We start from the raw sequence: 14580 nt of genomic DNA, 5'->3' as shown, positions 1-14580 counted from the left end.
ACTAAAGGGCTGTCTCACAGAGTTAGGATAGCATTTCGCTATGTTTGCAAAATATCTAAAATACTTAGACTTATCCTGAACCCACTAATTTTACACCAGACAGAGATTCTTTAAGGAGGGATAAAACCTTTATTCTGTTTTTAAAAACACAAAAAACTCAGCATTTTTAATGCGTTTCTGCAATTAGCACCACCTTAAAATTAAACACCAAAAAAGGCAATACAGTAACTGGTCATATCTGGATTGGGATAGTCTGTGATAATTATGAATTCTTTAAATACACAGTTTGCGGTATGTGAAACTTTTACTCTGCTGTGAAAACTAAAAATGGGGAATCTTAATTTTGCCAAAATCTCCTCTTGTTTTGTGAGCTCAATTTCATGTATCGTTTCACCTCAGGAGCTGGATGTATCATTGTACTCCTACAGTAGAGCGTACTAAAGTGTTTCTTTTAATGATTGTCATCATTCAGCACTTTTGCACGTTGTCTTTGATTTCCCCTCAGTCAGTCCTAACAAGGAACTAACTATATTGGTGTTAGTGACTGTTTGATAGTAGTGGTCAGGTTGGCCAGGTTGTGGTGTCAGCACAGTAACAGAGTAACCGAAGGATGAGGGGTAAATTACTTCCCAAAAACAAAAGAAAAACCTGTAAAGCGTCTTTAGGAGTGATCACATGTTGCATGTGGACAAACGGAGGTTAGAGGTTCGCAGCGAGCTGTAAATAGGTTTAATGTTTTCTTGATGCCACAGACAAAAGACGCCCAGTAATCCTAGTGCAGACGGCCAAGCATTCTTCACAATGTAAACATACACAGGTCAGGAAGGGAGGAACATTGCATCTGTTGCATCATAAATCAATAAAGCACCTACAGAGCTTATATCTGACCCTGATCCATGGTCCAATAACAGACTAATATAAATCACACCTGTCTCACTCTGCAACTGCCGTCTTTGTCACAACAAACATGAAAAGGCTTGCTGTTTCCCCCAGCTGTGTATATTAAAAGTAATCTTCACTTAAATCCAGGATGGTCACTTAAATGTGTGCACATACTGGAAACTCTGTGAAAATTGAATATGAATAAATTGACCATCTGGCTCCTCATTTCTGCATGTTGTTTCTCTGCGTCCTTTCTTCTCCTAAAAGCTGGTTTTGTCCAGAAGCTTTTAATCTGTCTGAGATTTTAAAACATATTACTGGCTTACATTTGTTGTTTTTAAAGCAAGACAAGCCAACAATGTATTTTCCTAAATTATCATTTCAAAAAAGTCTTTTCAAATTTAATTTATTTATTATTTTGTATAAAGACGGGAGGCAGTCACAGCTAATTCTTTAGTCCATCCAACATGCGCCAAATGCTGGTCCAACACCCAAATATATACAGTTTCCAAAAAATCGTGAACAGAAAGAAGAGCTTCACATTAAAACAAATGAGATGTTCCAACCACCAAATGTTTTGCAAGCTATTTAGCAGAGAAACCCTATTTTTCTATTTAACTAATTTAAAAAAAAGCATAAAAAAGCAAGTATTTCCAAAACTTATTTGCCTACAATAACATTTACAGTGCTTTGCATAAGTCCCTCGAACATTTCCACATTTTGTCACATTACAACCAAAAACCTCCATGTATTTTATGTGACGGACCAACACAAAGTAGCACATGATTATAAACTGTGAGGGAAAGGAGATATAATATAAAATGTTTCATAAATAAACATCTGAACAGTGTGGAGTGCCACTGCATTCAGGCCACTTTACTCTGCAATCCCACTGCCTGCAGAAATCAATCATAAATCCAGCTGTTCTGTGAAGGCCTCAGAGGTTTGTTAGAGATCATTAGAGAATATGCAGCATCATAAAGGACCACAGCAGACAGGCTAGAGATGAAGTTGTGGAGATGTTTAAAGCAGGATTTGGTTATGAAACAATATCCCAATCTTTAAATATCTCATAGAGCACTGTTCAATCCATGATGGTCATCTGAACTAACAGTGAGATCATTAATTGGAGAAGCAGCCAAGAGGTTCATGGTAACCAATGTGGACCTGCACAGATCCAAAGCTCAGGTAGGACAACGTGTGGACAGGAAACAGTTAGTCATGTGGTCCAAGGCCCTTTATAGAAAAATAGCTGATAGACAGCTGTTGTTAAAAAGCAATAAAAAGTCCTGGTTAAATTTTCATAATCCACACAGGAGACACAGCAATCTTGGAAGAAGGTGCTCTGGCCAAGGGAGACCAAAACACAACTCTTTGGTCTGCATGCAAAACGCTACATGTGGCAGAAAGCTAACAGTGCACCCTAACCACACCATCCATTCCCATGGTGAAACAGGGGATGGCAGCGTCATGCTGTGGGAACGTTTCCCCTTAACATTGAAAGGGAACCTTGTCAACGTTGATAGGAAGATAGATGAAGCTAAATGTAGGGCATCCTGGAAGAAAACCTGCTACAACTGAGACTGGGGTTGAGGCTCTACCAGCAGAACAAATATCATTTATATACAGCCAGAGCCACAATGGAATGGGTTAGATCAAAGCATATTTATGTTTTAGAAATTGTCAAGTCAAAGTCTGGACATATATCCAACTGGGAATCCAATTAGGCATCTGTTACTTGCGAGTAAAAAAAAATCATATTCACAATTGTGTTCTACTTCATGATGGTCTATGACATAAAATACCAATAAAATATACTGAAGTTAGCAAACTGTGGAAAGGTTCAAGTAGCATTAATAGTGTTGTGAGTAATTTAACTGCAAACAACATGCTGAGATTTGGGAAAAATACTAGACTGAGGGGATTCTGTGTACAATCAAGTTTTATGCAAACCGTACCTGAGGCAGCCAGATGTGTTCTTGAACACAGTGGTCCACTCTGCATCACGGGGCTTCGAATCCTCGTTGGGTTCGTGCTCCCAACCCGAGTGGGGGATTATTACCTCATTGGTCATGGTCTGCAGCCCATGGTTGATGATCACCATCTTCAGGGGCTCATAGGATGACAGATTCCACAGAGTACCTGAGGGGGGAGCCAGAGAAGAAAAATAGTATAGACAGATTAAGAGAATACCGGTAAAGTAAATAAGTAAGTAAAACAAAATAAGAGCAAAATAAGAGCTCATTTGGAAAAAAGATTGTCAAGAGAAAAAGGAAGAGGGAACTGTTCCTTCCTGATCAATAACATTTAAGAAGAGATGGAGTAAGGGTGGATTTAAAAATGAGAAAAATAATAACAATGAAAAATGTAACAAGATGTAAAGAACAAGAAAGGTGATGCTGCAAAACAGGCAGCCAGAAAGGAGTAGTGAAGAAAATTGTAGAAAGAAAATGAAAATGATGCAATGTGGTGAAAGGTTTGTAGCAGACAAAGACACAAGTCAAGCAGACTTCACTGCTGAAATCAAAAGCACATTTAGCTTAGCTTTAAGCCACGCACAAACTGGACACATAAAGTCATATGAAAAAAAAGATCTATACTTTACCTTTAAATTTAACTGAAATATGTTGGCAGCTATTTGAAACATTCACACTATTACTTCCTTTACAGAGTTCATATATGATACCCTGCATTACTACTAAAGGTCTATTGTATCATGTGTTGTTCATGCTGTGTGCGACCAGATTATTTTCTCTCTATGAAATCGGCACCGAGAAATATTTTACACATCAGTCACCTTCCAAACAACGCAGCAAAGAAACAGTGGCTGCACATCTAATCACAGAAACATAACCTCCAGCCTATTTTACACGACTGAAAAAACAAAACAAAATGGAACAAAGGAGGAGAAAAAAACACAGAAACATGCAGGAAACTAGATAGAGTTTGGTGTGTGCAGAACAGGTGTTCACTAGAGAAGCAGGAAGATAAAGCAGAGAGAGGGGGAATATTTGGAAGCACAGCCATGCAAGTCACAAACCTAAAATGTTCTGTTCCATGTGGTTCTAACACTGAAGTGATGGGAGCTCCACGTTGAAAAACAACATATATTAGATTTGCAGCAAGGAACGGGCTGGAGACTGCAATCAGCTGATTTGAGACTGACGGGGTGGTCAAAAAGTCAAAAACATGATCGTTTTCTAAACAGTGGACATAATATGAGTAAGCGCTACCATGCGATGCTAACCATAACACTCATTGTTGTCCAAGTTGTTACTGTGGGAAGAAGCTAGCGATTTCCAGCATCGGTGACATGCTTTCAAATGAAGACAGAGGAAGAACAGAGATGTAAGCAACTTTTTTTAAAGGTAACTGTATTTTTTACAACATATTAAGATGATGTCATGTCATTCATCCTGCAAGTCAGAGAGAGAGCTAGACTTTCAGCACAATATGTTACTGCAAAGTGGCTCAAATTTATCTTTTCAAACTTTTAACCTGTCGGTCATGGAACATTGTGGATTTGAAAATATCAGCAGGTCAGAGTTTTACAAAAACCGGGGTTAAAAACCAGCCACATAGCTCTAATTGGGTGCATCTCTAACAATAACGGAGTCAAATAAGTTTTATATAAATATTTTACAGAAAATAAATCCTTCTAATAGTTTTGTCTATCACCATCTCATTCACTCCATTAAAACTGGTGTTTAACTCCTGCCTATTGGTCCTTTCCTTGTATTGATTTAAAGGGTGGGACGAAAACTTTAAGTGTAAGTTTTCTACACATTGAGAAACCTATACTGTGTCAGAAAATAACTTACACTCCAGTGCGTGCCTGTCTCCTTCTCTCTCATGACATATTTGCCCCCTGGCCCCATGCTTCAGAGAAATAACAGCTGGGAGTTCCAGTATTAAGATTAAACACAGATTCAGACACACGTGCACATGCAGCCATGCTCAATGCATGTATGAATGCACTGATAAAACTGCGAGCACACATTCACGGAAACACCCGCGGTGCGCGAATCCATTTTGCAGTTTAATAGCGGGCCATTAGCAGAGCTCTGAAGCTGCTGTACATCCTGGCCCCACTCTTTAAAATAGTTCCTATATTTTCCAGACGGTCAGTATTTCCTCTGCGCAGTCGTGCTCAGACACACACAAGGACTAAAAATAACTCCACACCTCTCAGCATATTTGGGAAAGAATGTTTTTGTTTCCTAAAAAAGGTTCAATGAATGAATGAATGCAAATAAACTCTTTAGGGTAACAAATGTTCTGTGTTTCTCTGTTGTTTAAGACTTCATTCAACTTTTGCGTCTCTACTCCAACTTCATCATCAATCTAAAGAACATATATGGGCATAAAAAATTTAACTATGTTCACTCTGTTGTCATGATTAATTTCAGTGACCCTTTAGGGATTAATGTTGCAAATACTGCCTGCCAGTCTACATCCAGGGGCAAATATTCCCAGAGTACAACCTAACCAAAGCTAAAGTAATTACATTGATGTGCTTTGTTCACAGTAAACTTCATACCTCAATAATTCAATATTGATTATTTTACAGCATTTTAATGCCATGAACGTAAACATACAGATATTCTTCCATCAGCATAATTAAAGCTTTATTTGAATGTAAAACGTATGTAAAATTATGTTCTTTCGCTGAAAACCGACAAAAGCGTGAGTACCTTTAAAGCTCGTTTGAAAGGCTGCAGCTTTTCAAAAGCTGCAGGAGCAAGACTTTAAAACAGTAAAACGTATTCTAATGCTCATATAATCTGTGCAAAGAAAACATTTTGACTTTAACAAACCAGTTAAAAACCTGCATGATTGCTCCTGCAAAACTAACACATTTGTTAGTTTCAAAGGTTGTACTTTAGTAATACACAAATTCAGATTCAATCAGTAATACTATTGCTAGACATAATGTAACACTGGGCCACTGGGTCTGAATATCTCACCCTTGACCTCTTTGGGTGGGTTTTAATCATGAAACTATGTGTATGCCATTGACAAAGTAATATTCCTGCCAGTGTCACCAATCGGAAACAAAATTAAAAAGAAGCTTGGATACAAACCTTAAGAAAAGAGGCATAAAATGAAAATCTAACTGAATGGTAAGCTGCTGTCCCACAGTTTCCCATATTGCTATGGACACTCAAACCCAAAATTATTTATAAACCTGACAATTTTTGACTTAAAGTTAATTAAATTCAACCAGCAAGTTTTTTTTCTTGATTAGAAATGACACGGGCGTCTTCAATAACATAATAAGATGAAGTACCTGAGGCATTATTGTGGAAAAAAGTATTTCTCAGCTTCTTTTACATTTGAACAAAAAGTGGTATGTCGAAAACTATTCAAATATTTTGCCAACTGTTACAGTCTATGAGAAAATACAAATTTGTATGCCATTCCAACTAGTCCAAGCTGTTCTAAGGCATCCTAATTACCTTGTCCTTACCATACCAGTGCAAAGTATTAATAAAAAAGACTGTGGAAAATCCCAGAGGACGTGATCGGTCGGAAGCCTGTGCTGGCCAGGAGGAAGGTGAGAAATGTGAAAAAGAATCCAACGTCGTCCTGGTGAATCTGGGCTCTGCTGGTGGCAACGTCTCAAGGCAGACAGCGCACCAGACACACCACACTGCTGGGTTCCATGGATGCAGACCAAGGAGGATGCAGTTCTCCAGATAAGGCACTCAAAAGCCCGCTTAGCCTTTGCAAATGCTTATCTGGACAAAGAAGACTTCTAGTCTTTTGTTTTATGGTCAGATACAACGTAATTGTTTGGCCACAATGATGTATTCTTCATTTGGCGTAGAGAAGAAAAAGCTTTGAACCCTAAGAACACCATCCTCACTGTCAAACATGGTGTCTGGAACCTAATGCTTTGGTGGGACATTTCACCACAACCCAAAACACACAGCAAAAGTGACTGACACCTTGATTACGTTGTGTCCTTAGCATCGGTTTGTGACAAGCAGCATTCAGTATTCAGTCAAAACAGAGCTAAGGCAGAACCAGGATGAGCCTTTTACAGAAGCATCCTGGTTACAAACTGTGTAGAAAATATGTTCATATTTTTTCAGCACTGTAATGTGTTACATATTTTCAATGGATGGGAGGTAAGCAAACAGCACATCTTCGTCATTTGTTAAAATATTCCACCCCACCATTGATTTAACTCAGTGCCAGAGTGTTACTGTCACAACAGTTTGATGGTATCTGTTTAACTACTACATGGTAACTTTTGAGATGGTCTATCTTTAATTGCTGCTCTCAACAGCACAGAAAGAAAGTATAAGCAGTACCAAGGAGCAGAAGGTACCAGGACCTTTTCCTGCCCAGGATGACGATATAAGTAACACACAGCCTCGCAAATTCTTTCCACCCTGGCTGGCTCACTGTCACCTCCAGTGTTCCAGCTGAAATACTGCTCAGTCTGCTGGAATCAGTCACCTCCACACTGATCACATAAGCCAAAGGGGAGAGAAAGACATGTCTTTGCTGTGGCGGCGATCCATCAAGTCCGACAGGCATACAGCCCACTGACAGAGCGTTATTCAGGATGACAGAGCACTGTGGAAGTGACCATCTCCATCCCGCATCCTGTCGCTGTTTCAGGCCAGTGATTCTGGATCATGTTTAGTCAGGCTGCTATTCTCTGTCAGATTGTAAGAGACAGACGCCCGAGGGGTGTCCTGCTGTCTTCCAGGCAGAACTGACCTGAGGCAGAAACACTCACTCAGCACCTGGTATGAGCACACCACTGTGTAAATGTATATAGACGTGCCTAATGACTGACCTTAAAGGCAAATATAGTAAAACCAGAATAACTTTAAAAAACAAAAAACAAAACAAAGACAGCTAGGACTGAACAGCATCAGTTGTGAGAAATTCAGAGCTGTTGAATGATAGCTAAAAGTGGTAAAGTGGATGTTGCACATGTATAAATCGTGACACAAACTGAGGTTTACTAAAAGCAACAACAAAACACTACTAAGTCTTCTTTCTTCATTTTTCTGTCAAATAGTCAGGATCCACAAAATGGCCCCTGTTTAAATAACTTCACAAGCAACTTTGATAACTAAGTCAAACTGCTTTCAAGGTCTAGAAGTGCTATTCCTTTCTGATTTATTAATGCTGTTTATCTGCTGAGGAAACTTCTGAGGGGTAAACAGTCTGACTGGGTCGCACTATTTTCCTGTCAAAACTTAATGAAAGACAACAAAGTTCCGCTCAAAGCATGAAAACAGTGCTCATGTGTGATTTTTAATTCAAAGCTAAAATTCATCAAAGGAAGTCCGTTTGTCTTCTGATTCTCTGCTCAGGCTTTGTCTTTCCATTTATGTACCATGCTCCTTTTTGTCTTTGATTGGAAGGCTGGAAGGATGGCGGTAGGACTGGGAACGAGACTGGAGCTGTAGCAGGAGCTAATTAAATTTTCCAGGCACCATTGGCAGACATGTTTGCTCTTCAAGCAGAGCTATTAACTTAGTTCTGCCCATTACCGTTCTCCTCCTCTCCTTCTGCTCCTCACCCCTTCTGCCATCCATCACACTCCCAATGGCAAAGAAGGAGGAAACACGGTTTAGACAAGGGGATGCAGAATGCATAAAATATGGGCACTCACCTTATCGATTGTGTACATAAAAGAAGAAAAATTAGATGTGTGAGTGTGTGTGGTCAGAGAGGGGAGATAACAGGTAGAAAGAGTCATTAGAGTATAACTGGAAGGGCTTGGCAGCACACAAATACAAATATGCCGAAAGTGAACTCAGCCATGATCATACTGGGAGACCTCAGCTATATTGTCTCTCTCAAAAAAGACTTCACTGTCCTCTAGAGGTGTCCCGATCTGATCCCTAGTACCAGCTTTGGGGCGTGATCAAGTGGTTTTAGAACTTTATTAGGACTGCTAATACCAGTGGCTGGTCTGTTGTTTGTGATATTGTCAACCAACACCGTAATGAACTATGTGGCCACATTTTTCATGGCCATTGTTGAAAATAATTTTTTATTTAAGGGGGATATTTCATCCAAAATCCACTTTTTTAGCCTTTAAATACATTTTGTTGTATACTTGGAGTCGTTAGGAGTGCAGAAACGTTGAATTTAGTCTCTTCAGAGGCTGAGTAGATATCTTTAAATTCTATTTGGGTCATATTTTAAGGTCCGTTTATTTTACTCTATCCTTTGTTAAGTTTTTCCAACTGTTATGTTCCGGTCATGGACATCTGACTGATCAATTTCGCATATCCGCCATTTTTATTTCTTGCTGTGATTTTGTAGTCCAAGCTCCAATATACTGAAGAGGCAAGATGATAAGTCTAAATGTACGGTTGATGGGTGCATTAACCTACACAAATCATTACACCGTTCCCCAGCATCAGTACCTCTTTGAAGTGCCTGGTTAAATTTTTTTTTTTCATGGAAATGAACCCAAATCAGTGGTGAAATTACTATTTCCCCCACTTCAAGGACAAGTGTCTTCAGCAACCTCCTCCAGTATCAAGAAGGATTTGTTGAAAGATTTCATGTGATTAAGGTGTCAGTTCCGTCTTTGTATGGAAACTACGGATGTAGCAAAGCAGTAGGCTGTAAATAACGCTAAAATGACAACAAACCTTATTTTACACATGAATTTATTGTGTCTTGATTTGACGTCCTGGCCATCGGTGTGATAGCAGTAGCATCGTTCCTTCTGCATATGTTAGCGATGTGTGCTCATTGTTAGCTCCTTGAGGACAGAACCATACTGCGTGTTTTGAATATTATTACATAAACAGTTTTGCATTGTTTCTGTCGTTCTTGTCTTGTTTCTACATCGCTAGATAATGGTATCTGCTATCAAACTACAAAATGGCCGAACGGGTTAAAGTGGAACATTCTGCGACCTCGAGGGGGGCAGTATGTGAAGTGCCTCAATAGCATTTAAAGAGAAGGCACCAAAATGACTTGCTCCCAGATGCACCTCAGATCAGGGGTAAAAGAGGAGCCTGTTGAGCTACAATAACAAGAAGTTCAGACCAAAGCATTGCAGTTCCACTTTATATAGACCACAACTCAATGATTTAAGTGTGAAAAGGAAGGATTTAAAAGCATGATATGTCCCCTTTAAGGTTGTGGGCATTATTTTGCTGATTTAATTTATCTGGATTTTCCCATACAATTTATGTATTTTTCACCCCTTACAATGACGTGTAGAGTGACAGAGAGACTGTATTGACTGTTGCAGATCTAAAAAAATTGATGTATAAATCCCTGAGTGCATTTTTAAACAGTGATCTACCTTTTTATATTTCTTTTGGAGTCATGGCTTCCTCCTCTCTGAGTGTCATTTCAGCTCATGTTGGTTCAGGACTCCTTTCACTGTAGAAAATGAGACCTTCTTACCAGCTTCAGCCAGCGTCGTTTGACCTCAGGGAGGCAGAACACATTGCCTTCCCAAACAATGATAGTTGGACATTTACATTGTGTTTATATGTGTGTATAATTGATAAGGGATGAACAAGGCCTTTTTCTTGGTACTACTTCAGACTGTATTCTGCTCAGAATAGAGTCTGAAATATGATTTTTTTCCCCCTCCTATGTTACTTTACCTAAATGTGTGATTTCATTACTTTTCGTAGATTTTCAGATTTCTCAGAAGGATTAACAGCAAAAGCCAAATATTATTAGTATATGAAAATTTGACTAAAGCTGTTTTTACACCAATGACCAGAGATCTTTAGATTTCTTAGGATTGTATTACAACAATTTCATATCAGTGAAAGCCAAACATCATTAGTATTTAAAAAGTTTGGACTAAAAATGTTTTATACCAGTGACCCAGCTTCTCTAATTATACTTCAGTGAGTGCCCATGACTGTTACAATTTGAATGATGGAACCACAGCTTCCTCATATCAGCGACCTCAAGGATAAATATTATAATTTTTCTTCAAGCACAGGATGAATTCCTTACCACAGAGCTAATTACCTCTATTAGAAAGATTGGATTAGAACAAGCTCTTACCAGTAAACTCCCAAGGATTATTAATGTCATTTGATTTGTTTTTCTGTGTTTGATTTTCTGTATCATTATAATTTTTTTCCTCATGTACATCGCTTTGAGTACCTTTTTGCTGAAAAGCGCTTTATAAATAAACTTGAGGCAACTGTGGCTCAGTAGGAAGAGTAGTCGTCTTGCAATCAGAAGGTTGTGGATTCGATTCCAGGTTCCTCCTGCCATATGTCGATGTGCCCCTTGGCAAGGCACTTAATCTCAAGTTGCCTACTGATCTGCATATCGGTGTATGAATGTGTGAGCGTTAATGAGTGCGATTGGGTGAATGTGGCTCTAGTGTAAAGTGCTTTGAGTGGTCTGTATGACTGGAAAAGCACTACATAAGTTCAGTCCATTTACCATTTGACTTGACTTGAAGAATCTGGAAATTTGTACCCAATATCAACCAGATATGTAGACCTCCACAATTCTCTTCCTGATAGCTTCAGGACTTCATTATTTTCTGTCTATGATGCTACACAAAGAAGCAATGTTTTAAATGAACCAATCAGAAGATTACAGCACCATAACATTCTCATTTGGACTTTCCCAAGTTGTTTAAATACATTGTAATCTTAGTGTATGTAACGTTCAGACTATGAAGAAAGTAATGAAAAAAAAAAAAAGAGTTACTTAGTTTCAGCTAATATTCCTAAGTGACTCAGGTTTTGTATCAGGAATAAAAACACCCTGATCAAGACATCTTTAATATCTTCCGTCTCATCTAAAGTATCATGAAAATGTGCCTGAGTCAGACAACACAAGTACAATGACTGTCTAAGTGGCTATCAATCGTGTTGTAAACAAAGATGTGAGGAATGTGAGAGAGAAACAAGAAAGAAAGAAAGAAGTTTTAAAGGGGCTTTATAGCATATAACATCATGGACATAGCTTTTGTAGAAATGCAAATCCAAATTAAGGCATACAGCACATCTAACATTACATACATATGATGAAAAAGCAGAGGTACTGCAAGTGCACTAGTAAGTTAATCTGCAAAGCAATTGACCAAACCCACAGATACAGGGTGCAGCTTTACTAAATAATGTCTCCTGCAAGAATTTGGCAAAAAGTATACTGTTCATCACAATCCAATAAACGTGACACATAATGGCACATAAAGTAAGCAACAAGGTGGTGAACACAGTGAAGCTGAATTATTACTAATACTAATACTCAAACTCGCACTCATCGTCTTCCGCTTTATCCGGGACCGGGTCAAGGGGGCAGCAGACTCAGTAGAGACACCCAGACATCCCTCTTCCCAGACACCTCCTCCAGCTATTTTGGGGGGAGCACAAGGGGTTCCCAGGCCAGCCGAGAGACATAGTGCCTCCTGCGTGTCCTGGGCCGTCCCCTGGGCCTCCTCCCAGTGGGACGTGCCTGGAACACATCCCGAGGAAGGCGTCCAGGAGGCATTTGGTATAGATGCCCGAGCCACCTCAACTGGTTCCTCTTGATGTGGAGGAGCAGCGGCTCTACGCCAAGCCCCTCCCGGATGGCCGAGCTCCTGACCCTATCTCTATGGGAGTGCACGGCCACCCTACGAAGGAAACTCATTTCAGCCGCCTATATCCACGACCTTGTTCTTTCGGTCATGACCCAACATTCATGGCAATAGGTGAGGGTAAGAACATAGACCGACCGGTAAATCGAGAGCTTCGCTTTTCAGCTCATCTCTTTCTTCACCACAATGGACCAGCACAGCGTCCCCAGTACTGCGGTAGCCGCACCGATCCTTCTGTCAATGTCCCGCTCCATTCTACTCCAATTCATGAACAAGACCCCAAGATACTTGAACTCCTCCACTTGAGGCAAGAACTCCCCTCCAACCTGAAGAGGACAAGCCACCCTTTTCCAGTCAAGAACCATGGCTTCGGACTTGGAGGAGCTGATCGTCAACCCAGCCGCTTCACACTCGGCTGTGAACCGCCCCAGCGCATGCTATAGGTCTTGGCTAGAGGGGTCCAGCAGGACCATGTCATCTGCAAAAAGAAGAGACGAAATCCACTGGTCCCCAAACCAGACCCCCTCCAGCCCTTGGCTGCACCTAGAACTGTCCATAAAAGTTATGAACAGGACCGGTGACAAAGGGCAGCCCTGCCGGAGTCCAACATGCACTGGGAACAGGTCCGACTTAGTGTCGGCAATGCGCACCAAACTCCTGCTCCGCTTGTACAGAGACCGGATGGCCCCTAATAAAGGGCCCCCGATTCCGTACTCCTGGAGCACTCCCTACAGGGCACCACAAGGGCCACAGCCGAATGCCTTCTCCAGGTCCACAAAACACATGTGGACCAGTTGGGCAAACTCCCATGAACCCTCAAATACCCTGTAGAGGGTATAGAGCTGGTCCAGTGTTCCACGGCCGGGACAAAAACCTCCTGAAGCTGAGGTTCGACTATCGGCCGGACTCTCCTCTCCAATACCCTGGCGTAGGCCTTCCCAGGGAGGCTGAGGAGTGTGATCACCCTATAGTTGGAGCACACCCTCCGGTCACCCTTCTTATGAAGGGGGACCACCACCCCAGTCTGCCAGTCCAGAGGCACTGTCCCCGACCGCCACGCAATGTTGAAGAGGCGTGTCAACCATGACAGCCCCACAACATCCAGAGACTTGAGCTACTCAGGGCAGATCTCATCCAACGCCGAAGCCCTGCCATCGTGGAGCTTTTTAACCACCTCTGTGACTTCAGCCTGGGTCATGAAAGAGTCCAACCCCGAGTCCCAAGCCTCTGCTTCCACCAGGGAATGCATGACGGCAGGATCGAGGAGATCCTTGAAGTACTCCTTTCATCGTCCGATAATGTCTCCAGTCGAGGTCAGCAGCTCCCCACCCCACTGTAAACAGTGTGGGCGAAGCACTGCTTCCCCCTCCAGAGTCCTTCTCCATGGCCTCACCAAACTCCTCCCAGGCCTGAGTTTTTGCCTCTGCCACAGCCTGGGCCACAGCATGTTTGGCCTCACGATGCCCTTCAGCCGCCCCAGGAGTCCTTCAAGCCAACCACAGCCGATAGGACTCCTTCTTCAGCTTGACAGCATCTCTTACTGCCGGTGTCCACCACCGGGTTGAGGTGGACCTTTTGACCACAGCTATGGGCAGCATTATCAACAATAGATGCAGAGAACATGGTCCACTCTGACTTTATGTCTCCAACCTTCCCTGGAATCTGATCAAAGCTCTCCCGAAGGTTGCAGGCTAGGAAGAAAACTTTTAGTAAACCTAAAGTTTGTGTCGTGATTTATACATGTGCAACATCCACGTTAACACTTTTATCTATCATTCAGGAGTTGAATTAGTATCTATAAATAGTACCACACTGCTATGCAGGACAAAGAGTACGACAGCCTACTGGAGAGCATTAGACAGGACTGCCCAACTAAGGAACTATTGCTTAGAGTTAAAGTTTCAAGGAAGAACTTTATTGTTAAGAAGAGAGTTGAGAGCAGACAGGAAAGATTTTTAGTGCTAGGCGACAAAACATTAAACAGTCAAGCCAGTCAAGTTTTTCCACACCAAACCTTCTACACCTGCAGCCATGGAATCAGTTGGAACACCAGAATTCATTGATTTGGGGGTGTGACCCAATTCATTTGGCAATATAGTTCATATAAAGGCACCTTTTGACTATGCAATGTGGAA

At 41.1% G+C, this 14580-nt stretch overlaps 1 protein-coding gene across 12 annotated transcripts in view; it reads right to left on the bottom strand.

Annotated features, from left to right (window-relative positions):
* arvcfb (ARVCF delta catenin family member b) overlaps nucleotides 1-14580 on the bottom strand; it is a 336448-nt gene that overhangs the window by 61426 nt on the left and 260442 nt on the right. For all 12 annotated transcript variants that reach the window (XM_047381042.1, XM_047381035.1, XM_047381034.1 and 9 more), the window contains one exon: nucleotides 2841-3024. In XM_047381042.1, coding sequence (XP_047236998.1) covers nucleotides 2841-3024 — 184 coding nt within the window. The remainder of the gene's footprint in view (nucleotides 1-2840; nucleotides 3025-14580) is intronic.

Source organism: Girardinichthys multiradiatus, chromosome 12, assembly GCF_021462225.1.
Source record: "Girardinichthys multiradiatus isolate DD_20200921_A chromosome 12, DD_fGirMul_XY1, whole genome shotgun sequence".
NCBI lineage: Eukaryota > Metazoa > Chordata > Actinopteri > Cyprinodontiformes > Goodeidae > Girardinichthys > Girardinichthys multiradiatus.
The sequence above is the reverse complement of the archived record's forward strand: the minus strand, read 5'-3'. Positions and strand labels throughout refer to the sequence as shown.